This window comes from Olea europaea, chromosome 4 (assembly GCF_002742605.1).
Source record: "Olea europaea var. sylvestris chromosome 4, O_europaea_v1, whole genome shotgun sequence".
Classification (NCBI taxonomy): Eukaryota; Viridiplantae; Streptophyta; class Magnoliopsida; order Lamiales; family Oleaceae; genus Olea; species Olea europaea.
This window is the reverse complement of record NC_036240.1, coordinates 17,186,864-17,212,238: the sequence shown is the minus strand read 5'-3', so window position 1 is coordinate 17,212,238 and position 25,375 is coordinate 17,186,864. Positions and strand designations below refer to the sequence as shown.

At 32.2% G+C, this 25,375-nt stretch overlaps 1 protein-coding gene across 3 annotated transcripts; it reads right to left on the bottom strand.

The window, feature by feature from the left end:
- Positions 1-945: 945 nt before the first annotated feature.
- On the bottom strand, positions 946-3,239 carry LOC111393838 (transcription termination factor MTERF6, chloroplastic/mitochondrial-like). 3 transcript variants are annotated; one of them, XR_002702501.1, is made up of 3 exons: positions 1,971-3,239; positions 1,735-1,884; positions 946-1,505 (listed from the first exon to the last, which is right to left on the bottom strand). XR_002702501.1 is itself a non-coding variant. In XM_023019555.1 (2 exons), exons 1-2 carry the CDS (start codon positions 3,069-3,071, stop codon positions 1,858-1,860), a joined length of 1,128 nt encoding a protein of 375 aa, XP_022875323.1. In that variant the 5' UTR covers positions 3,072-3,239; the 3' UTR covers positions 1,642-1,857. The 3 variants fall into 3 exon arrangements, 2 of the variants coding, with proteins under 2 accessions (XP_022875323.1, XP_022875324.1); XM_023019555.1 differs by lacking the exon at positions 946-1,505 and having other exon boundaries at positions 1,642-1,884; XM_023019556.1 differs by lacking the exons at positions 946-1,505; positions 1,735-1,884 and having other exon boundaries at positions 2,057-2,136; positions 2,247-3,239.
- Between the last annotated feature and the right edge of the window lie 22,136 nt (positions 3,240-25,375).

Sequence of the window (25,375 nt, the reverse complement as noted above, 5' to 3'; positions counted from 1 at the left end):
GACTCTAGAGCATGTTTGTTTTAAATTAAAATCTGATTTTAATTTAAGTTAAAGTAAAACAATTAATATCAATCATATCTTTTATGAGTCCCACAATTTTTCAACCACACATTTGAAATTCTTTTATTAAAATTTATGAAAAATTTAATTTTAATCCTCACCAAACATTGTCCTAGTTTGAACATGCCCTTTTGCACGATCATAAACAAGGAGTAATTGAAACAAATAGAGATTTTTAAACTATTAAGAAGAAATTGGTGCTTGAAAGAGTCGAATATTGAGTTTGGGAAGGAGCGTGACCGTGGTTTACATGCTTTCTTTTTTTGTTTTCTTTTAATTGAGCTATGGCTATATACTTAGATGCAATCTTTCTGGAAATGTGTTTATTCCGGGTTAGGATCAATCATCCTGGAATGCGCTGTTGGAAATTTATGGTATGAGAAGCTGCAGTATTTCATAAATGTGAAATAAAAAAGAGTTCTCTTTAGTTTTATGTTCGCTTTACTCTTAGACGTTTCATACTCAACTCAAAGAATTGAAGGTAGATGTTTATTTCTTATAAGCAAGTTATAAATTAAGAGTTTCATTTTCTTAAAGATTGAAAGGTGAAGAACAAGTTAAGAACTTTAGGATGAAGCTCATGATTGAATACCAAGAACAAGCGAAAAACTTGCTAGTGCTTTGACTTTTGTTAGTGGAGTTATTTCAACCAAGATCTTGTATATGTGGCCTTGAAATTTCTTCTTGTAATGTTGTTGTACGTCGTAAAGTAATGTTGGGTATGTTGTTGTACGTCGTAAAGTAATGTTGGGTATGTTAGATTAAATTAATTGAGGTCTGTTTATGTCAATGAAGCTTGGTGAAGCTTCAATTTTCACTCTAATTGCTGTAAAAAACCATCTGAAGAAGATGAATGCAATTTCCCTACCATTGCGAGTATTTGACAAGATTCATATCTATTGAAATGTGTAAACATTAGTAAACAGTTATCTAAAAAATGCTACTTCACATGTGATCATAAAGCACTTCATATCAATACAATTACCTAACATGTTTTTTGACAAAACAAATTCTAACTTAGTGCATCAACACCTGCATCCATATCCATCAATGTAGGAAGTCAAAAAGCGCAAAGGACAACTCAAAACTAATTTAGGCATTTTGAGCTGAATATGTGCTGGTTCTCTTGTTGTGACCTGCTGCTTTTTAATCTACACTTGCTTGTATTACTTGTATGTGGCTTACCGTGCGATATTGCTGTTCAACGGTCCCTTTATACTAGCTCTCTTTGATCTTCTAGCCTCAGCCTTGGTTTGGATGGGTAGTGTTAGAGGAACTTGGCCTGGATTACTGCACAACTCAGGGCTTCTCATGGGAGAGATGATATATGAATATGTTGTAATGTCAGCTGCTTTTTGTATAGTCCATCAGTTGGGCCTCCATTTTCCAAGAAAGCAAAACTTTCTATCACATGAGAACATGGTATGCCACTTAGCTATCAACTCCTACATGAACAGTTCTTGCTCTCAAGTCCACTGAAGATTCTTATATGTGCATTTGTACAAGCGTAAAGACTATAAATAAAAAAAATGTATCCATACAGATAGTTGTTAATAATAGCATTATATACGCGATGGTACCTTACTCGATAAGGATGGCTTTATTCATTTGAAACCATCTATTGAAAACCAGGAATACAAAATAGATACAAGGAAATGTGAATAGGAAAAGTACCAATTCATTTTTAACCAGATTCCATAAGACTTCACACCATCAACCATCAAAATAAATTTGACTCCATTCCATTCAATTATCGTTTTCCAGATGCCCCAGAGAAATTTAATGACAATTTGGCCGTCAATGTACACAAGCCTCCCACTTCACCTGTGTTTGAAACATAGTATGATATATATAGGCATCTACAGTCATTTTGACTCCACAATTCTTTTTCTTTTGAGAGCACTACTCACCATATATATTTCTCCGACTTCATTTAAATAAGGCTGAACAAATTTCTTCACAAACTTGCTATCTGGGATTGTAGTAATAGTTGAAAGACGAGGCCACTTTCCAATCAAATTCTTACTCTCCAAAACTCCTAAAACTTGCATTCTGGGCTTAATCTTCTTTTCAACACTGCAAGTCAATGATATTGGACAGTTAACAATACATGAAAGATCATACTTCCCGGTTGCAAGTAAAAGCTCTACTACCTTACTCATCTTCCTCTGTGATACAGAAAATACCTGAGGAGCCTTTTGAAACATTTTCAGAATATCATCTTCCGAAAACCCCAAATTCCTAAAATGCCTTAACTTGAGTTCCCAATTCTCGTTGCTCATTGAACCAACAACCCGAACAGCATGAATAAACAATTTGGAACTTCTACAAGTCCCCATCTCATCAACCATTTTAACAAAAATTTTCATATTTTCTGGACTACACATGAGAAACCTTGGAAAATTATACATTTTCTTTATTATTTGCTCCATGCCTACACCACAACTCTTTAAAAATTCAATATTAGGTACCATAATCTTCTCCAAATCTTTTTTCAAGTACCACCCAGAAATCTTTAAAACCTTAGTTACCTCTGCACTAGATCCCAATAATCTCTTCAAAACTGATAATGACGGTCTGACCCTACTATCTGCACTTCGATGCAAATTTGCCGGATCGCTTGAGATAATCTCAGCAACGTCTTCGGCAGAAAAGCCCAAATCTTGGAAAATCTTGAATTTAGGCATGATGGTATTCTCAAGACTTGCAGCAAGCAAACCAGGCTTAGTTTTCACGACTTTCTCCAATTGACTCTTTGAAAAACCACTCTCCTTGAGGAATGATAATATTGAATCAGATTTTTCTGGATTCTTTATACGGTTTAAAACAGAGGCAACTTGTGAAGCTGTTTCAGGAGAAAATTGGTGTTTGTGTAGTAGGAAATCATACACTGTAAGATCAGTTTTCACTTTCTTTTCGGTCGAGGAAGAGGAATAAAGGAGAGAAAGTGAGAAAGAAAAATGGGATTTGTAGGGGAATAACGGGCTACTTTTGCATAAATACATAGCCATTATCTTTGAAGTATTGTGGATTACCTCTATGAATCATATATGTTGAACCTTGGACGATGATTCAGTAAAGCTTCTACAATTGGATTCTCTCAAGAAAAAAATTCTCGTGCGTTTAGGATCTAGGGTTCTTGGGCGTGGGAAGAAAAACGCACCACCGCAAACCCTTAGTGTGTTATGGGCTCACACGAATTAGGACTCTCAATGGATCAGATATGGATCGAATTTGTTCAAATTCGATTCGATTCGTTAAAAATAATTATCCGACTCGATCTGATCAGATAATAATGTTAAATCCAAATTCGATTAACTATGTTATCGGATATTCGATTCGATAACCTGATTCGAAATTGAAAAAATTTAAAAAAATAAAAATCTTATTTATTTATTTTTATTAAAAATCATATCCACAACAGATTTTAATTAATTATTTATTTTAAAAATATTTGAACCATCTTGATGGGTTCATTTATTATATTAGAAGGTTCAAATCAATTTTGTATCCAAGTGATGCTTTTTTTTAAAAGAGATTCCTCTTGAAATATTTTAGAGTGTGTTTGATTGACATGGAAAATATTACCTAGAAAAGAAAATATTTTCCATCTTTTGTGAAAAATAAAAACCACCTCTATCCAAGGAAAATATTTTCCTTAAAAACAAGGAAAATTAGGCATATTTTCAAAAGTTGGAAAATGTTTTCCGTGGAAAAAAATAGCAATCAAACACTCCAAGTGAAAATTTGGATGGAAAACCAATATTTTCCATAGAAAATAAATGTAATCAAACACACCCTTAAGGATATTTCAATGTGGAATATTTAGTTTTTAAAAAAAAATCTCCTCTTCGAATGATTTAGTGATCTTTCAATGTGGGATACTAATTATAATCATTTATCAATTCTAACTGTTTACTATTTTACTTTATTATTTTCATAAAAAATCACAGCCTCAATAAGATTATAATTATAAACAATATCAATTTGAACAAAGTAAATTATTTTGGATTAATTAATTGTTAGTTTTTATGTTATAAAGGAAATTACTATAATAAGTTTAATTAATTAATTAATTAATTATTATTTTAATCTTATTTTAATTAATAAAAAAATTAAATCCCTTCAAAATTTGCATATTATACTATTATATACTATTATTTATTATTTAAAAATTACATGTAAAGTATAATACAATTTTCAAAATGAAAAAAACTGTGTTGTAAATTATGCGATAATATAAAAATATAATATATTATTATAACAAATCGGATTGGGTTGTTATTGGATTTGATTGACCTATATCCATATTTGAATCATTTAATTAATGGATTATCGGATTCGGATCTCAATCGGATTATCGGATTGAGATCCTAAATCTATTTCTCGTTAATTTATCGGATTCTGATCAAAATCCAATCCATTGACAGCACTAAGACGAACTGGGGCCGACGAAGGGCTAGTACTCAGAATTTAAACAGATTTATGTATATTCTAATGATTTTTACGGAATTTAATAGAATTTACCATAATCCATAAAATTTGAATGAATTCCGATTTCGAAAATTTTTATGGATTTTATACATTCTCACAGATTTGTTAAATTTTTATTAAAATTATATTTTTACCTCCTTAATTGGAGTTAAATATCCAACTTTAGAAAGCTTCTCATTGGCCCTGAACTTAATTCTATTACATTCTATCAATCACCGAGTGGATACCGTCCATAATTCTGTCTAAGTGGAAGCTATTAAATCACACACCAAATGCACAAGTGGATTGTCCAGCTCAACCAAACACAACATACCCATTAAATTCAAAATAGAGTTACCACTTCGAGTTTGGGGCAAAAGGTAATTAGCACAAAACGTACATACATTTCAATGTTATTGTGTAAAGGTCTTTGATCTTTTATTTTTTGGCATTTTCATTTTTCATTGCGAAAAATATCATTTTCACCAATATTTAACGTAAAATGACCAATATACCTTCTTATTTAAATAAAAAAAGAAAAGAAAAGAAAAGAAAAATAAAGTACAAATTACAATCTCAATTCTAAATTTTTCAAATGCCTTAATTTGAGTTCCCAATTCTCATTGCTTATTGAACCAACAGCCCGAACAGCATGAATAAGCAATTTGGAACTTCTACAAGTCCCCATCTCATCAACCATTTAACAAAAAATTTCATATCTTCTGGATAACACATGAGAAACCTTCGAAAATTGGGTTATTCTCTTCTACCAGGCCAATCTTCTATCAGATGTTTTACAGGTGAGTGAAGAGGTGGTCCCCAGCTTAGAAAAATAATGCCCAAAAAAATGCCCACCGGCCCCACCCCCATGTTTTGAGTCACAGCCTGTAAAAGGCCTGGCAGAAAGAATTCTGGCACAGCAGCTGCTCCATGCCCACACCACAACTCTTTAAAAATTCAATATTAGGTACCACAGTCTTCTCCAACGGGGGTGTCCCCATTTCAGAGTTTAATAGATTTTTTAATATTTATAATTCTCATGGATTGTGTGAAATTTGGTAGAATTTAATAGATTTTATAAGATTTGAATGGATTTCTATTTTGTAGATTTTAAAAGATTTTCATGGATTTTATAGATTTCAATGGATTTTATAGATTCTGGGTAAAATTTATAAATATGCTTAACATAAGCCACAAATTTTTACTTCTTTTTTAACGACTCATTCTTACACATATGCACGTTAATAAATCACAGAAAATGATCAAATCCTTGTTCAATTGTTTGTTAAACATTGAATATTATAATAGAGCTTCAATAAAAAAACACACCCAATATTCAACAAAATGCGGGAGTGGGAGAGGACAAAAATATGTAGTGTTAAATAATCAAAGTCGTAATCAATATCAATTAGTTCAAAAGGCCAAAACCTTATGAGATACAAACACACAGATGTACACATACATGACCAGAAGGCAATTAATTCCATACCCCTAGAATTCTCATTGACCATGTAGATACAAAAAAAAAATTGTGGGATACCATCCTCACATGTTTTGGCTAGGATTTGCAGGTATATATAAAAAACACACAGCTCTTCCCAAGAAAAAGGAATAGGGTACAGAACTTGAAAGACGAAATTTTTTCAGTATGCAGACTAGAAATCGTAAGTTACCATGATAATTTCCAGCACATCTATAAAATAGTAAACAATATATAGTTTCAATAAGAAAAAATAAGTTCAATAAAAAATCACACCCAATATTCAACAAAAAATAGTAATCTTTCATAAATTATCATCAATTGAAAAGTTCGCATACACGATCTTTTCACAGTAGAGAAATGTGAGATAGAAAGAAGAAAAAAATCTTGTTAAAGATGGGGGGGAGGAGAGAGAGAGAGGGCGGCAAATATGGAGAGAGGTGAGAAATGTTGTGAAATTTTTAGCTTTGGGTTAAAATTGCTACTGATTCTTTGTACTTATATTTTTACCTTGAAATTCTTCAAAATCTATCTACTTAATGAAATTTTTTAAAATCAACTAGTTATTGAGGACATCTAAATTTCAAAACTATCTACTAAAATCTATGTTGAGGACACCTAAATTTATAAATATTTTTAAAAATCTAGATTGGGGACAACTATATTTTAATAAATTATATTTAAATCTGAATTGAAGATACATCAATTTATATGGAGTTTTAAAATCCATCAAACTCTAATCTTAGTTGCCTCTGCACTAGATCCCAATAATCTTTCAAAATCGATAATGACGGTCTGACCCTACTATCTGCACTTCGATGCAAATTTGCTGGATCGCTTGAGATAATCTCAGCAATGTCTTCGGCAGAAAAGCCCAAATCTTGGAAAATCTTGAATTTGGGCATGATGGTATTCTCAAGACTTGCAGCAAGCAAACCAGGCTTAGTTTTCACGACTTTCTCCAACTGACTCTTTGAAAAACCACTCTCCTTGAGGAATGATCATATTGAATCAGATTTTTCTGGATTCTTTATACGGTTTAAAACAGAGGCAACTTGTGAAGCTGTTTCAGGAGAAAATTGGTGTTTGCGTAGCAAGAAATCACACACTGTAAGATCATTTTTCACTTTCTTTTCGGTCGAGGAAGAGGAAAAAAGGAGAGAAAATGAGAAAGAAAAATGGGATTTGTAAAGAAATGAAGGGTTACTTTTGCATAAATACATAGCCATTATCTTGAAGTATTGCTGATTACATCTATAAATCATATATGTTGAACCTTGGACGATGATTCAGTAAAACGATTGGATTCTCTCAAGAAAAAAGTACTAAAATATTTTTAGGATTTAGGTTTCTTGGGAGTGGTAAGAACACACCATTTTAGTTATATGGATGGGCTCAGGCGAATTTGGGCCAACAAGCAAAATAGGCTAACTTTCTGTTTCGAGAATTGACACAGAAAGTACTTCTCCGAATCCGAAGTGAATGGAGCCCTCTTTTTCTTTGCCTAAGCAATTTTGTAGGCGGATTACTTCAAATTGCCACCCTCACCATGTATATTCGGAGAAGAGGCCTTCGACCAGATTGAAGAAAATAAAAAAAGTGGTTATGTTGTCATCACAATTTTTGTTTAATACACCACATTTTAATTAGAGTTATACAAAACCTTACACCCTCCTCATATGGAGGGGGTCTACATGTAATAAAATATTCATAGACCCCCCTTCATGTGAGGGGGTGTAAAGCTGATGTACACACAGCTTTATCCTTGGAGTTAAGTATCTCATCTTTTGCTTATTTTAGCAATTATCTCCTTAATTTTTTTTGTGAAAATTTTGTCTTTCAACCTTCAATAAATTATTATGTCACGTTTTTTTATGATAATTTATATCAAAATGTTTTATTTCAATACTTTAAAATGAGAAAAAAAATGTTTTTTTTCCATTTATTTATTAAAAATATGTAATCGGGGGATCGAATTGATTGACCTTGAAACAAGCTCCAGAATGTTTTAGTTTATGATCCTATCTATTATCTGATATACCAAGAAAGATGTATGGTCTAATGAGGCTACTATGAAATATTTACTCATGGGTGGCCTTTTTTGTTTTCTTTATTATTGAATTGGTAGGAATTATCTGAGTTAATTGTTTCAAAAATCACTAAACTTATACTATGGTCACGGACTGCTCATTGAACTTTCATTTACTTCGCAGTGCTAACCGAACTTTCACCGTTTGCACTCCATCCAACATCATCGAAAAAATCGTTACTATCCTAGATGACGCGACAGACGGAATCGTGACGTGGCCAATGACGACCAGTAAAATAATGGCATTGCTCCACATCAAACAAAAACGTGTCCCTTCCTAATTTCCAAAAAAAAAAAAAAATTAAAATGCAAAACGACCATTCATTCCCCCATTTCATAGCGCGTTTTCCCCCCCAAATCCCTAACTCCATTATTTCCCCCAAATCCTCCCATCCCCATTTCACTGCTCAATCTATCTCCCTGACCCCACCAACCCATAAATGTTAGAATTTTCTGGGTCAAATGGGCCATGAAGGTTCTGTTATTGTAGGCATTTATCCAGTGTGAAGATATCTTGGACGACATTGAATCCTAGCCAACGGTTTGTTGGTTGCCCATCCTATGTAACGCGAGAGGCATGTAATTTCTTCGTTTGGATTGACACGGAGCTGAGTGACAGGTACAAGGCAGTGATAAATGGGCTGATACGATCAAAAAATAGAGTTGAAGAAGAACATCGCAGAATTTGCAGAAGAATGAGGCTGTACAAGATTGAATTTTGGGTTCTTCTTACTGTTGTTGTGGGTGTGCTAATACGTTGAATGTTCTTTGTTGTGAGCTGTATTAGCATTGGAATATTGAATGTAGTTGATGTATGTTCGGTATTGATGTTGGTTGTTTGCATGAAGTTGTTGCAGGTCCAGTATTAATGTTGGTAGCTAGAATGTGGTTGTCTTGAAATGTTTTTGTGGATTATTGGTAATATTATTATGTTGGAAACAACCTTTGCTTTACGAAGTGTTTGTTGAGCCTATATTTACTGATCTGGATGCGGTTGCCTCTTGCAATTTATGTAGTTTTGGGATGCGAGAGGTGGTAAGACAAATGAATTAAAGCAGAAAATATTTCATAGATGGTGAATTGGTAGTTCAATACACATGCGACAAGATATTGCCAAGGCCAAAACAAAGCTACCAAAATATTCCAAAATGCAGACTCAAAAGATTTCGACAATGTTTGTTGAGCGTAACAAATTCAAAAACATTTGTTAAAATTGATAGTCTATCTACAGCTACCCTTTGTCACCCAGGTTAACAAAATTTTCCCAGTCGAGCATCCTCCAGCTAACTTGGTCGTCGAGATGTAGATGCAGACATCTTCGCACATCGTCGACCGTACGCTCTAGCAGCCCGCAACTGTGATGACTCAATAGCTTGTATCTCTTCAAAGCTGTTCACCATATTATCCACATTATATGCCTGTTGACCCAAGTCCGAAGCAGCGCTGCTCGTCGAGGTATGATTTGCAGCGATGGATATGCTTGTTGGTTGTGATTCTACATCTACCAATGGGGTACCAACTATATCCTGTAATCAAGAATGTATCGGTTATTAGTTCTTGGGAATTTGAGATATGAAATGAAATGAAACAAACTCACGTCCGAGATGGTAGGTGTAGAGAAATGGTGTCTTTTGTTGTGTCCACGCACACCACAAGCGGAGCAGGTCATGATCATGTGTCCCTTCTTTCTCACATAAGACCCTATGAATCGGTTAAAACCTCAATTTCATACTAAAACCATTTTTTTTTGCCATTTAACAGACTTTTGAACATTAAACTGTTATCAAATACAAATGTGTTAATGCAAAAGTTTGAGAATAAGAATGATACGAAAAATTGTTAGGGACGTAAGTGCTATGAACAACAAATATTAACCCCAGTTACATCTCATCAAATTAAACTTAATTTTTTTCTCTCATATTTTCAACCACACAATTTTCAATAAAAAAACATTACACTTAAATAAAAAAATATTTTATTCTTTTACAATCATCCATTTAAAAAAAAAATTCCCATTATAACCAAAATTAAAGGGGGGCTTAATAACTTTAAGTGCAATTAAAATATGAAGGGCTCGGTTTGGTTTGAATCGGTTTCGACTCTAACCCAAAAACCAAAATCAAATTAGTTGGTATGGGCAAATTTCAAATCAAACCAATCCACTCTAACTCTTAAATCGAATTAAATTAGTTTGATTTGGTTCGATTTGGTTAATTGGTTTGGACTTTTAGTCAAAATTAATTTTTTTTTTAAAGAAATTGTCTGAGTTTTAGGCACACTTAAATTACAAGAACTAAAATAATAAAATAATTTTATATTATAAGAACTATTAATTAACAAATAAAATTAGGTGAATAGAGATGGATTGGCAGAAAACCTAATTTCTTTTTTATGTATTATCTAATTTGACAGCCTGAATTTAGAAAAAATGCTAAGTATAACATAATAGCTTGTGAAAGAAAATTGTCAATGCTATTACTTACCGGCAACATCATAGATTGGGGAAAATCGAGATATAGTTTTGATATTAGAGTTTATCTTTTGATTTTTATTTTTCTTAAATTAAAAAAAAAGGTGAACACATAAGTGAGTTGTGTTGGTTTGGTTAACTAACAGTTTGAAACTTTAAACCATGATTGAACCGACCAACCATGGTTTTGTTTAAAAGAAAATAAAACCAAAACATTTACCTGCGTCAAACCAACCCAAACCGACTTGTGTCAGTTTGATCTGATTGGTTTGGTCAGTTTTTCAATTTTTTTTGCCCAGACCTAAATGTGATGGAAGAAATAAAAATTATGGTGCGAATATAATTATTCAAAATAAAAAAAAAAGTTTAAAAATATAAAAAGACTATTTTAACATTTCAATGTAAAAACAAATTGAACCATTTTCTTCTGTTTTTTCACGTCTTCATTGCTTCACTATTCTCCTTCATCTTCCAACATTAAAATGAGGGGACTTCATTTAAAGGATGTGGTCAAACCAAATATTAGTTTAAAAAGTCCACCAATTATGTTTTTTAGTAAGAAGACCTAAAGATATAAAAAGTGAAAATATAATTTGCAAATGGCTAAAATGTCTTGCATACTGACATTATTGCCATAATTCTCATTTCAATTTCCATTTAACACTAAGTGTCCATTTGATTGAAAGGAATCCCATGAAAAATATCATATCCGAAGAATTCATTTTCTATTTTTGCTGCTTGATACGAAAGTGGAAAATGAGTTCGAATTCCAAGTTATAAACACTTAAAGCATGTTTTTGTCAAATTCCATGGAAATTAAATTCATATGGTTTTGGTGGTTTTTTTTTCTTTCCAACTTACATCGAATTGGTTTGCCTTTTTTACTTTTACAATCAAATGGACCCTATTGAAATTCTACCTTTCATTTGTTCTACAAAAATAGGCGCTACATGCTTGCAACCGCTTTTTCATTTTCTCATCATTATTTTCTCTACTTAATGAAGCCATACACTCTACATTCTCATTCTCTTGAGCACTCATTTGGTTAAGAGTATAATAAAATTTTGCAACATTCTTGTTCGGCATTTGAAGAAGAAGATGGTGTTTTAAATTTTCAATTTTTGGGCTACTTACTTTCTTCATTTTTTTGAATAATTTCTTTATGTTATTTTATATATATTTATAGTGTTCATTTGTGAACAATGATTTTGAATTCATTTTAATATTGAATTAGAGTTTTGATATGGGTTTTACTTATTAACCCTTTTCTCTACCCGTTATTTGTATTAATTGGAGTAAAATGTAAGTTGGCAAATGCATATTTGGCTATTCTTTTCATTGATCAAGTGTAAGACATACATTTGGTTTTCTCCTATACATAATGACTTATACATCATTTTCTACAATCCATAATGACTTACATATAGTTATCAATGTTATACATTGTTCAAAATTTGATGAAATTTTTATATTGAATTATAGTTCTGAACATTACAGATATGGTATGGATATTAGTTTATTATCCATTTGAATATGAGCAGCTAGTTGAATGTGCATCGAAATGAAAATATGCAGCGAATGTCAAAGAAAAAACAACACCCATTCTTCTTGTGAAAAATTATTTTTTATATTGAATTGTATGATAAAGTTAAAGAGGTGTTGAACGTCAATACAAGATTGTACAAAATGGGGATTTCAACTCTTGTTCCAATAATGTCTAAAGCTCTAGCTGTTCTGACCATAATTGATTGTGACAACAATGTGACGTGGTTTCTATCTATCTGTAAAGAAACTTTTCTTTGTGTAACACTTTTCGAATGAAGTGTTGGAAATTTAGAAGATTTTGGTGATAAATAATGTTATTACTAGTAAAGGGTGGAGAACAAATTGCGAATATGAACAGCAAGGAGAAATATGTTCGAACGGACGATGTTGGTAACCATGACAATGGTGATGAAATATATGTAGATTGTAATGGTTTTGATGTAAATGAAGATAGTCCTCGAAGAGTAGATGGTGACAATAATTCTCCTGAAGCAGATGACAATGATGTGGAGTTACACATGGATGAATCTTATAGTCGAACTGTAGCGAATGATAATGATGTTGAATATAATCGGATTGTATCTGCAAATGCAAGTTCGCTCCGCTGTGAGACATTAATAAGAATTTTGGAAAATGAAGATGTGCAAGTCAACCAATTGTTTACATCAAAATATGACCTAACATCAAAATTGCAATTGTTGGCTATGAAATGTCACTTTGAATACATAGTTGAGAAATTGAATAAGAGCTCTTATACAATTGTTTGTATCGATGAAAACTACAAGTAGCGTTTGCGAGCAATCAAAATCGTAGAAGTCATATTTTTCAAAGTTCGAAAGTATAATGGTTATCACTCTTGCTCCATGATCATTCGTTGCAGAGACCATAGGCATGCTTCATATATGATAATTGGAAACCACATCGTCCCTAAGTATCAAAATGTCAATCGAGTTTACAGACCCAGAGACATCATTAATGACATTTGTCGAGAGTTTAGCATAATCGTATGCTATTCTAAAGTGTATCACGTTTTGGAGATGCAAAATCCTAGTACGTTGACATCCATTCATACTATTGATGATCTTGGATTTGGTTCTTTTAGAAGTAGCGATTAGTAACAAGTGATACAGACGAGCTTGTGATAATATCTGAACGTACAGCATGTATTAAAAATGGAATTAGAAATGTTTTTTTAGTTTGCTCATCCAGGTAATTCCACATATCAGCTACAAAAGAACCTGAAGACAAATTTTCCACGAAATGATCTTGCAAATTTATTTAGGGTAGCTTCAGAGGCTTATACTAAATAGAATTTGAGTCCAACATGGAATCTCTATACAGTAAAAAGAAGGGTGTCAAAGTGTACCTATTAGAAGAAGATTTCTATTATTAAGTTAGAGCATATTTTACTGGGATATGTTACAATATCATTAAGACTACGAATAATGTGAAATCTGTAAATGGTTTGTTGAAGAGTCCTCGAGAATTTTTCATAGTTGGTTTGATTCAATATATCCGAAAGACACTACAAATGTGGTTTTATGAAAGCCATGTTGAAGCAGAAAATATGTGACCCACTTCATGCCACTTTTACAGAAGAAGATGTGCATGAAATATAAAAAATCAAATGGGTATGAAATATAAAAAATCAAATGGGTTGGAGATAAATCAAGATCTCCAAACATTTATTAGATTGGTGACATTTTAGAACATCAGTTTGTGGACTTGGATGAAAAGACTTGTATATGTAGGAAATTTAATTTGGACAAGTTTTCATGCTCGGATGCAATTACTGTAGTAAAGTTTAAAGAAGATGACGACTATAACCTATGTAACTACTTTATATTAATATTTGTTGGAAGCAAGCATATTCTGTATTTGCATATCCTTTACCAAATGAGATCAAATGGTGAATTCTTATGCATATGATGGTTAGAAAAGTATTTCCACCATTGGCATAAAGAAAGGGTGGGTGAATGTTAAAAAAGAGGGAAAAATCAGTCGGAGAGATACGTATGCCTCGTAAGTACAGTAAATGTAAGGAAATTGGTCATGTTTGATCTACTTGCACGAGCCAATCAACTGGTAGTGAAATTAAAGGTTGTAATATTGTCATGACTTGCAGATTTATAATTTTGTACTTATTCAAAGCTCAAGATGATTTATTAAATTTTGTAGTCATTGTGCTATTAAAACGCTTTTTTACTATTGGAATGAAACTAAAATCATTTTATGTTTTCGGGTTTATTTTTTCCACTTTAAATGTAAATGACGTTGATATCATTACAATTGATATAAATGTCGTTCCAGTAAGAAAATGCACTCATTGGAATGACAACAATGAAATCGTTCGTGTGACACAAAACGATGTAGATGTCATTTCAGTATGAAAATCGTACTGATTAACACAACGACATTGAAACCGTTCTTGAAGCACAAAATTATTTAGATATCATTTCAGTATCAATTTCACACCGCTTCACTAATTTACATAACGACATTGAAGTCGTTATAAATGTACATAACAACATAAAAGTCATTTTACCAATAGATGCGCGCCCAGCATGAGCTAAGGCGCGCGCCAGCTATGAAAAGCTTACTCTCAATACTTTTCATTAGCTGGCCAGGCTTGCGCTAGCTCTAAAGGCTTAGGTGCCTGCTTGGCTGGCCTTTTCTTTTGCTTCAATTTAGTCCTCAAAGTAATTGCAACCAAGATCCCTCCACTTTCATCGTGTGAGTCTTTTCAAATAAAAATTTCCTTTCAGTTAGGCCTTCTATAAACTATAAAGTCTTAGATTTAATTTTCGTTCTTTTGAAACGATATTGTATGTGTTTCTATTAAAAACATAACTAGAACAATATAGATGTCATTTCTTTTCATATAAAATGACCCGGATATCATTGTAGTGTCAAAATTATGAAATAACGTAACAACGTCCATATCGTTTTAATACAAATTTGATGAGTTGAAACTCGTTTTAGTTCAAAATCGTAACTAAAACGACATAGATATCATTTCTTCTCATATAAAACAACGATGATGTCATTGTAATGTCAAACCCAAAAATAACGTAATGACATCCATATCGTTTCATTACAAATTTGACGAGTTTGAACCCATTTTCAATTAAAATTGTAACTAAAACAACAAAGATATCCTTTTTTCATATAAAACGGCAATGATGTCGCTATAATCTCGAACCCACAAAGTAACGTAATGACATCCACATCGTTTCAATAAAGATTTGACGAGTTTTTAAATCGTTACAGTTTAAATAATAACTATAATGACATTGATATCGTTTCTTCTCATGTTCAACAATAATTATATCATTATGCATAAAAATGACGATTCAGTTCATGTTCTGGTACATAAGCTGTGCTACTAGTGGCACCATCAAATGCAATAGTTATTGAATGGAATCGAATCACCATAGTCAATTCAACCAACTTGTCAACCATTTTCTTCACCTGATCAAGTTGATTTGATATAACTACTTATAGTCTTCCCTCAAGTTTTTCTATTTCCATTCTCAATAAATTCACTATGTTGATCACTTGAGATATCGGTGGTAGTTGAGAAGCTCTAGGAGAGTGTTGGTAGAATGCATGATGTGGCTTAGCATCATGCTTAACCTCGTCTCATTCGAAATGGTGTGTAGTACTCTCATCTTCTTCCACGATCGATGTCAACTCTTTCCAACAGACCTCATCGAGTTTAGCTTCATTGGGAATTAAGGTAGAATTAACCTCCAACTGCAAATATTAAATCTTGTAAATCATTAGTCATTCACTATGCTAATTCCACAATTTGTCCCCATTAAATTCAAAAAAAGGCAATTTTACCTCTTTTGATTTCGACGCGTTATCAATGGCAGCAAACACCAACCTCTTCGACATTTCCCAAGCGACCATTCTTGGAATTATATCCAGATATTTCATAGCAAATTTTATTCCTAAAGTTGGAATAGCTTAGAATGCCCAAATCTATTGTAAAATAAACATTATAATCTCACATCATAAATTCATATATAAAATATAATACAAGTGAAATGTATTGTTTGTTCATATTGTTATAGCGAGGAGAAAGCCGTGCAACGAATACCGAGAATGTGATTCTCTTCTGACATTCGAACTTTTTAATTTACCTCCCATTTCACATTTAAATACATTTATCGTGTATTCAAATGAAAACTTTCCCATGGATATGTCTCAAACCTGTCTAGATTATCTACCAAGTCCAGCCACCATAAATCTATGTAGGCATTTTCCTCCGTGGCCCTCAGAACATATGCCAAGATTATAATCAATCCTAACTTGTCGCTATTTCTTTTCTTACAACTTACAAATGCATTGTAAGCATATCTCTTCGTAATCTTCCCCGTACTTTTCCTAAAATACTCTTTCACAATCTGACACTTCATCCTCAAGGTCTTATCTATGTTGTTATCATCATCCGTATTTAAGCTTGTTACTAAAACAAAATTTTCCAATCCAAATCTTGCTCTTTTGTCTCCTATCTTAAACCATACTTCTTCTTTTTTGCTGGTCTTAATCTTTTGGAATAATAATTGATATACAACCTTTGAAGCCAATCTTATATCCCTCAATCTAAGAAGAGATCCGAAGCAGCTCTCCCAGAGCTTTTTATTATTTTTTTTAATTTTTATCTATCCTTGCATAAACATCTTGTACTACTTACAATCTACATCTTGCTGTAATTGCAGCGTCAACTTGAATCATTTTCATAGCACTACAAATTATAAAACATGTACAAATATTAGAACAACTTTATTCAAAAGTTGTATAACCAAAAGCACCCACTTTTCAATTCAATTTCTTGCTCACTTTCCAAAAATTTCAAGATTAATGCTACTATGAAATAAGAGCATGTTCCTGAATCGAAGCCACAAATAATAGGTCTAAATTGTATGTGGGTCTTCTTTAGTTTGTGCTAATAAAATTGTGGAAAGATAAAATTTTGAATTGTTTGAACAGGGCTGATGGAAAAAATAATTCAATAACTGAAAATGGTAGTGGTGAGGGGGCTTCCTTGTCCAATTTTCCATTTGTTATCACACTGGGTAATTTATAAATTTCATTTCTCTTTCTGTTGAGTTCTTGAACATATATGTATACATTGGAATGTAAATACAAAGTAATGGTCCATAAGTTTGACTTGGAGTTAGCTAATTAAGAATTTGTTCAAATTCAACTCAAACAATTGAGGACTCCTTAAAATGATTATGGCACTAAGTTTAGATTGAGTAGCCTAAAGCTTGACTGTTATTTGTTAATGTGCATATACTTATACAAGGTAGAAACTCTCATATGAGCTTAACTGAAATAAGTGAATATGAATTCATGTAGGTAACAAAAATGCTTGTTATGATGAAGCATGCACAAATTGTTTTATATCAAAAATTTAATCTTCAACACAGAGTAAAAATTAATAAACTTAAAAACTCAATAGAGGGATTTAACGAGAAGAAGAAAAATATGCACAGATAAATTGAACACAGTTTGAACATTATACAGAGAACTCCTTAGTAGTTTGAAAACTTACATTGTTTTTCTAACTGTAAACGACTCGCTTTTTTGGAAATATAGAAGCTAGTTTTCAAATTCAACCCTTGATAGATAAAATTGTTCACTTTAAAACTCTTCGGCCTCAGAAGAATAAGAAGAAGAAGGAGAAGATATTGTTTTTGACTTCAATATTAGTGTTTAGGAACTTGAAGAAGGAAGAAGAAGATTTGATTTTGTAATTGAGAATTTGGAGGAAGAAGAAGGGTTTATATGAGTGTGAATAAAGGGGAAAACATAAAATCATTCTTTCATTTGGTTATTAAAAGGAAGGGAAAATGGACTTTTGAGAGTTTTAAACAATTAAAAATTCTTTTATTTTTATGAAATTGGTCAAATGCCTTTTGAACAATATGATATTGAAAAATGCCTATCTCAACTAATTTCCCCTTAAAACCATAAGACACTTCTGTTTTATTCAACATGAACTTTTCTACAAATCGTATCCTCCCTCTTTCACTATTATTCATTGTTTGTTCCAAATTTTGAAACCTCAGTGCTCTAATTTTTGTTAATCAACTCCATCTACACCATATGCAAGTGAAAGGTGCACTTCTTCTTTTTGTAGTTGATTATACAAGAAGGTGCTTCATCGATTGTAATTATAGCCCTCGCTTTGGGCCCAATAGCAACTGTCCTGAAAGGTAAACATACTCTTTGCATTTTCTAGTGTGTGCTCTCTATTGTAGACCAAAACCCATGGCTTTATAATGTGTTTTTTTTTTTTTTTTGGTAATTTTTTATGCAATTTTTGTTGCTTTTTTTGGTTGCTATATATAGTACACAAAATTGAGATTTTTCTTCCATTTTGACTTTATTTACAAATGGTATGAATAGTATTTTTTGGTATGTTTCATGTTCGCATTACAAATTTAGAAACTTCTTTGATATCCCTCTAGGAGGTTATACCTTTGCTGATGAAATTGCATGTGAAGTATTATGACAAATATAACACGAAGTAGTTCAAATTTATTAAGGTGAAAGATGTTCCTCAATAGAAAAGGGTAAGGTTGACTACTACTATACATGTTAGGTATTTCATTATTTGTTTGTGAGAATTAACGAAATGTACAACGAATTTGTAGATCGACTGCGGATACTCACATTAAAACACATATAATTTCTACAAGCAAAGATGGATGTAAATGCAATTCACCTGGATTATATATTGATGTAGAAGGAAAAAATGGTTGTGGAGTTGCTAACATGACACTTTGAGCCTTAGACTGTCACTTGTATAATTTTGATGTTTACTGATCATCAAGATTAATAATTAATTATGTAGTTGTAATTGGCTCGATCATTTCTAACATCTTGTTTGGTTTTAGTTCTACAAATGTTATTTATTTTAATGAAGTATTGAAGTGGAGTAATATGTGTGATCTACAATGTTTACATGAAAGTAGGAAGAAACGAGTTTGACATATTTTTATATTGAATCTTGTCATTTTATGTGAACCAATAATGACATTGAAGTCATTATGCACAACTATAACTACACTGGATCGTTCATGGTAGAAATGACTGGTATCACATGTATCAATTTGATATAATGGCATTGAAGTCGTTATGAGAAAAATAATGACATTGCCATTATGATAAAATTTATATTGCTTTACATATCATTGGTAAAGCCGTTCCAAATAAAAAATAATGATATTGAATGCCCAAAAATGATTTATATCTCATGTATCAATATTTCGTTATGATAAAAATAGTGATATTGAACCCGTAATGATAAAAAATTACTACTTCACATATCTAAATAGAAGTTGTTCCAAACAATAGTAACGATATTGATGTTGTTTTGCCCAAAAAAATGATTAATGGAAGCTTAATAGGGATCAAATATGAAAAAAGAATGTGGACATATCGCAATTAACTGTAGGACCAATTTACAAACTTTTGAAGATGTTGGAAAACTCTAGGAACTTCGAATGTGGTTGATATGGGATTGACCCCCTAAAGCCACATCAACGAATCTCACTTGGGATTAATGCTCGCCCTTGGTAACAATGCTCCAAGTCAATTGAGCTCGAAACGATAGTCATTAACATAACGACAACAACTAATCGACATTGCGTTTGTTATAGTACAAATTTTTTGACATTGATGTTGCTCTTGTTCCAAACACAACTATAATGATAGTGATGTCATTTTTGTTCAAAGGTAATTACACTTATCTCTTTTTAGCTCAAAACATTGATTCAACTATCGACTATCACCAAACATGTCTCTGACATAACTTGAAAGACCAGAAAAGTTTATCAAGTAGGTTGATCTCACTTAACGATAAGGAAATAATGAATAAAGATACTTTATCTCCATTGGAGAACTTCGAAGGTGGTTGATAAGGCATCAACCCCAAGTCGAATCAATGAGTCTTGAGTTGGAGTCATGCTTGTGCCCGGTAATGATGCTTCAAGTCGATCAGAGTGTAAAACAATAGTCAAATTCCAGTACAAAATTAGTTGACATGATGTTGTTCTGGTCCAAAATACAACTATAATGATGGCGATCTCGTTTTGTTAATAAGTAATGACACTTATCTCATTCTGGCTCATAATGTCGATTTGACTATCCATGGTCATTTGGCATGCCTTTGACATAACTAAGAAGACCATAAAAAGTATCATGCAGGTTTATCCCACTCGGAGGTAAAGAAATGGTGAACACATATACTTTCTTTCCACTGAAAAACTTCGAAGGTGGTAGACAACTTTAGTAACTTCGAAGGTGCTAGCATTACTCACTTTGAAGTAATGTTTGCTTCCAGTAATGATGCTTTGAGTTGATCGAAGTGCAAAATGATAGTCAAACTAACATAATGATATTGGGTTCATTCTAGTACAAATTTTTCGATATTGATGTTATTCCAGTTCAAAACACAACTAATATGACAGTGATGGCAATTCTGTTTATAAACAACAACACTTATCTTGTTCTAGCTCAAAGCACTAATTCGATCATCCCCAGCCACTTGCATGCCTCTAACATATCTTTGAAGACTAAGAAAGGTTATCAAGTAGGTTGATCCCACTTGGATGATGAAGAAAGCACGAACGAAGATACTTTCTTTCTACTAAAGAACTTCAAAGGTAATAGACAACTCTGAGAACTTCAAAGGAGGTCGATATGAGACCGTCCCCCAAGCCAAATCGACGGATCTCACTAGGGAGTAATGCTAGCACCTAATAATAATGCTTAGTGTTGACTAAGCACAAAACAATCGTCGAACTAAATAATGACAATAGATTCATTATAGTACAAAAATTTGTTACACTCCATAACAAAACTATAACGATATTGATGTTGTTTCTATTCATGCTTAACTATACTTATCTCATTTTGACTCAAAATGACGATTCAATTATCCACAACTACTCAATATTCCTTCGACGTACTTAGGAGGATCGGGAAAGGTAAGCAAGTGGGTTGATCAACTCGAACAGCTAAGAAAAAAATGGCTTGAATGAAAAGGTAAATGAATTGATCTCGTTTTTACAACGAATACAACTATCACGATATATTCATTCTTGAAAAAGAAGAAGAAAATAATATGACGGTCGTTTATTTGCAGAAAAAGAAAATGGTTTCTATAAGTTAAAAATGATATTGAAGTCGTTCCTCTACAAGCATAATGACTCTGGCATAAACAGAATTTCTCTCTACAAAGATTAAAGCAATAACCACTGCAACATAAAATGACTTTAATGTAGTTTCAATAGAAAAAAAAAAAGAGGCAACAACATCATGAAAAAACAACATAATGACTTTAGGATCGTTCCAATAGTACTAAAGTTATAATATAATGATTGCAAAAATGTAACGAGTCATTTGTCACTTCAAACAAGAATAGACGTTGTTTTCCTTTAATGCAAGTTCAAGAGTCGCATTCAAGTAATAAGGTGAATTCGTGAGTTTGAGTTGTCGATCCCTCGATGAATATTTATTGTTAATTACATAACTCTAGTCAATTTAATTCTTCCAATGAAACACATAATAAATTATGATTTTGAAACTAATAAAAATAACTAAAACTCTAAAAAAATAGAAAATTTTAAAAAATTGGTAGTCGGAATTCACGATTTCACTTAACCATCGCCTAATTAATTTCTCAACAAGCAATTTAACAAAATACTGATTAATATATGTTAGACCCGACTTTTCTATTTTAACTAATTACTTTTCTCAAATGAAATTAGTCTTAATCAATTGGTTTAACCTACTATATCTTTATGGAAATTAAAACTTGACAAATTGCATTAAATCTTTATGAAAATAGCTCAAAGGGTTATCTAGGGTTAGAATTATATTTCTATCTCCATAAGAATCTTAGATATTTACTTCTTGGTCTAGAATGCACAATAATCGATCAACAAGTGCATATATAAATCACTCAATACAGAAATTTATTGATCAAATAAATAAATCAATAGTAAATAAACATGAAAATAAGCACTTAAATATTAAAAGGCAAATATTGAAATCAACAAAACTAGATTAAGCTACATCAATCATCCCAACATTAAAAGCTAACTCCTTTTATATAAATGATTAAAAGGAGAAGATTTATATCAATACATTACGAATATGAGAAAATAATGAATGAAATACAAGACTAAAGATAAAACCTCTTTTTGATTAGATTCTTGAAACAATGATATGAATCGATCTTGATTTTCTCAAATTTTCTCCATTTTCTTCGAGTTTTTCTCCTCTTTTGTGCCCTTGTTTTTGGCTCTATTTTTCTCCTAAAATGAATGTAAAATGAAGAGAAGTGAAGAAGTGAAGTATGAGAGTCAAGTTGCTGAAAATGGCTTAAATATACCCTAAAACAAGTCCTTAAAATTACCCAAAAACCTACAAATAAATAGGAATTTACAAGAATCGGGGGCAAAAAATCTGTCCCCAAAAACACAACGAGCATGGACCCATCAAGTGCCTAAATGCTACAGCTTCACGCATGTGCATGTTGGGTACCCAGCGTGAGCCTAGTACCCTAACGGTACACAGAACCTTTGCTTTCAGCTTAAGTCCTCTCAAAATTACACATCAAGTCCCTTTACTTTGATCTTGTACATTTTAATTCTCAAAAATTGAATTTATTTAGACTATGTCATAGATAAATTGCATCTAAAGTCCTTCAACTTTCGACATTGTGCACTTTGGTTCGACATTGTGCACTTTGGTCCCCAAATTTATATTTTTGTATGCTTTTGGTCCTTTTTTCTCCTACCTTTTTTTGTGTTTTCTTTCAATTAGGAGTTTTTAACTTATAAAAGTAACAATTACACAATTGTGAGAAAAATTCGCTCCTTTAATCAATATTAAGCTTATTTAGGTATTCAATAAATGTGCAAATTAGGATATTTTCATTTCTACCCACCTTGAACTATTTGCTCATGTTCAATTGGATGACAAACTCATAACCATATCATATTCACGGTGTCCATAAATATAATTCAAAATAAAGATCTTAAAAATTTATCAAATATCAAACTCTGTATAGTAATGATAATGAGATGTATGTCATTATGGATCTCAGAAAATGAGATGTATATCGTTATGGATGACAGAAAATGAAATGAAATAAAGATATGTATGTTCCTATGTATCGCCAAAAATAAGATGTATGTTTCATAACAAAAAATAGAATAGGCACAGGTGTAAACGAACACACATTTTACTTTAACTAATAGAAATAGGGATAACAAGAACATGTTGGAAATAACGATATAAAAACTCTAATTCAATGAAAAAATGACTTCAAAGTCTTTACTGACAAACGGACATCATAAATACAAATCCGAACAACAAGAAGAAATGTTGAAAGAAAATAGATAAATATTGAAATTCAACCATATCGTTTCTTCTTCTCGAAATGCCCAATAACAATGTTGTAAATTTTGATTACTCACTTCAATCAAATGAGTACTCAAGGAAATGATAATGTAGATTTTATGGTTTCTCCATGAAAAAGACTACATATTCTGTGAAGGAGAGATGATAATGATGAGTAAGGAGCGGAGAAATGATGCGAACTCGGTTAGCGTGGTCGCTATCAAACCCACATGAATTGACATCAGATTCAAAGAGCTCCCAAATACGATCAAGGTTTAGGATCTAATCCCCAAACATTGAACTAATAAAATATGAACCAAAAAATCCCGCAAGAATGATGCTTGAAAGACCTCTCGATTACATAATCCAAAGATTTGACCCGATGTTTTGAACACCACAAGAAATAAATTCTTGATAAGTTTGGTATTATTGTTCCATCAAGAAACAAAATTGAAGCAAAGCTTCGAAGAGACTTGTTATTGTTACAATGAAAATAATCTCCTATTTATACTAAAACCCTAGAATAATGAAATAAAGAAAAACATAATTAAGAATCCTAAGAATATGGTTAAAACATGCATAAGAATCCTAGAAAATATAAAGTTACCAAAACAAGTATTTCCATCATAGAACTCTCTCGCAAAAGGAAAGATTTTCACCCCGAAATATCTCTATGCGGTCGCATAGTAGAAATCAATGTAGTCGCATAGAACAAATACCCAATTCAATTTTTGTTCTGCCCTATATTATGCGGTTGCATGGCTTTTTGAACTATGCAGTCGCATAGTTCAAAACTTGACACCTCCTTCTTTTTGTGCAGAATTTTGTGGCGATTTCGAATTGTACTTATAGGTGAAAATCTGACACTTGAGTTGAAAGTTATGCCCATTTTAATTCATGCTGCTTGTTTTTTCTTATATCGCTAAAACTTTGAATCCAATTCTCTTTGACTCTAAACCCCAACATGAAAGTTACTCCTTGACATGTGAACTTCATTATTTTGGATCCCGTAACCTTGACACTTAATTGCATGATTTTATTGTCTTTGATCAAACTTGACTTTGCACTTAGTCTCTTCCCGCCAATCATGAAACTTGTTATCTTCAAGATGTTGTACTCGGTTGTTCGAACATATAATTGACCATCTTTATCAAATCCATCAAAATCTCGAACTTGGCTTGAACACTTAATTTCCATGGCTTGTTGGCTAGAATTAAACTTAAACTTTGCACTTAGCTTTCTTCCAACAATAATCAAATTCTCGGTAGTTTGGTGCGCAACCCGGATCATATCAAGAAAACTTAGGAATTAAGCCATCGATCCATCCAACAAAGAAAATTTGATTTGGGACTAAAAATGTTGGGAATATGAAATGATATTGAGAACAATAGTGTCTATCTATATAAAAAGGACATTTAATCATTTTCATAATGTATTTTCCATCTTTTTTTTGGTATCTTTAGACCTTTTAACTGAAAATACATTGAAGCTTGGCTTTTTAAATGAATAGTTGCTTTGACTAGACTTTTGAAATGAATTCCCCCTTTGTATGATTTTTCAATTTCAATTTCTCTAGTTGCTATTCTGTTTGCATTCTGCACAACACTTTATAATGCCTTCCCCAACTAGCCTTAGGATTTTGCATTGGTTTTACTGCTCAAATATAAGAAGGATTGCAGATCTGGAAAAGGTACAATCCTATCACAATTCCTAACCAAATACAATGAGATCTATTGGATGGGAATCGAAATATATTTTAAATTCCGCTGTGCATGTATAAGTAGATCCCCAACAAGGGGAAGGAATTTTAATGATATTTTTCTGATAT

Excerpts from the sequence above, each read along its gene's own strand:
- LOC111393838 (XM_023019555.1), bottom strand. The coding sequence starts at position 3,071 with ATGGCTATGTATTTATGCAAAAGTAGCCCGTTATTCCCCTACAAATCC. Across the intron at positions 1,885-1,970 it reads AAGTCGGAGAAATATATATG|GTGAAGTGGGAGGCTTGTGT; the intron begins GTGAGTAGTGCT and ends TTTCAAACACAG.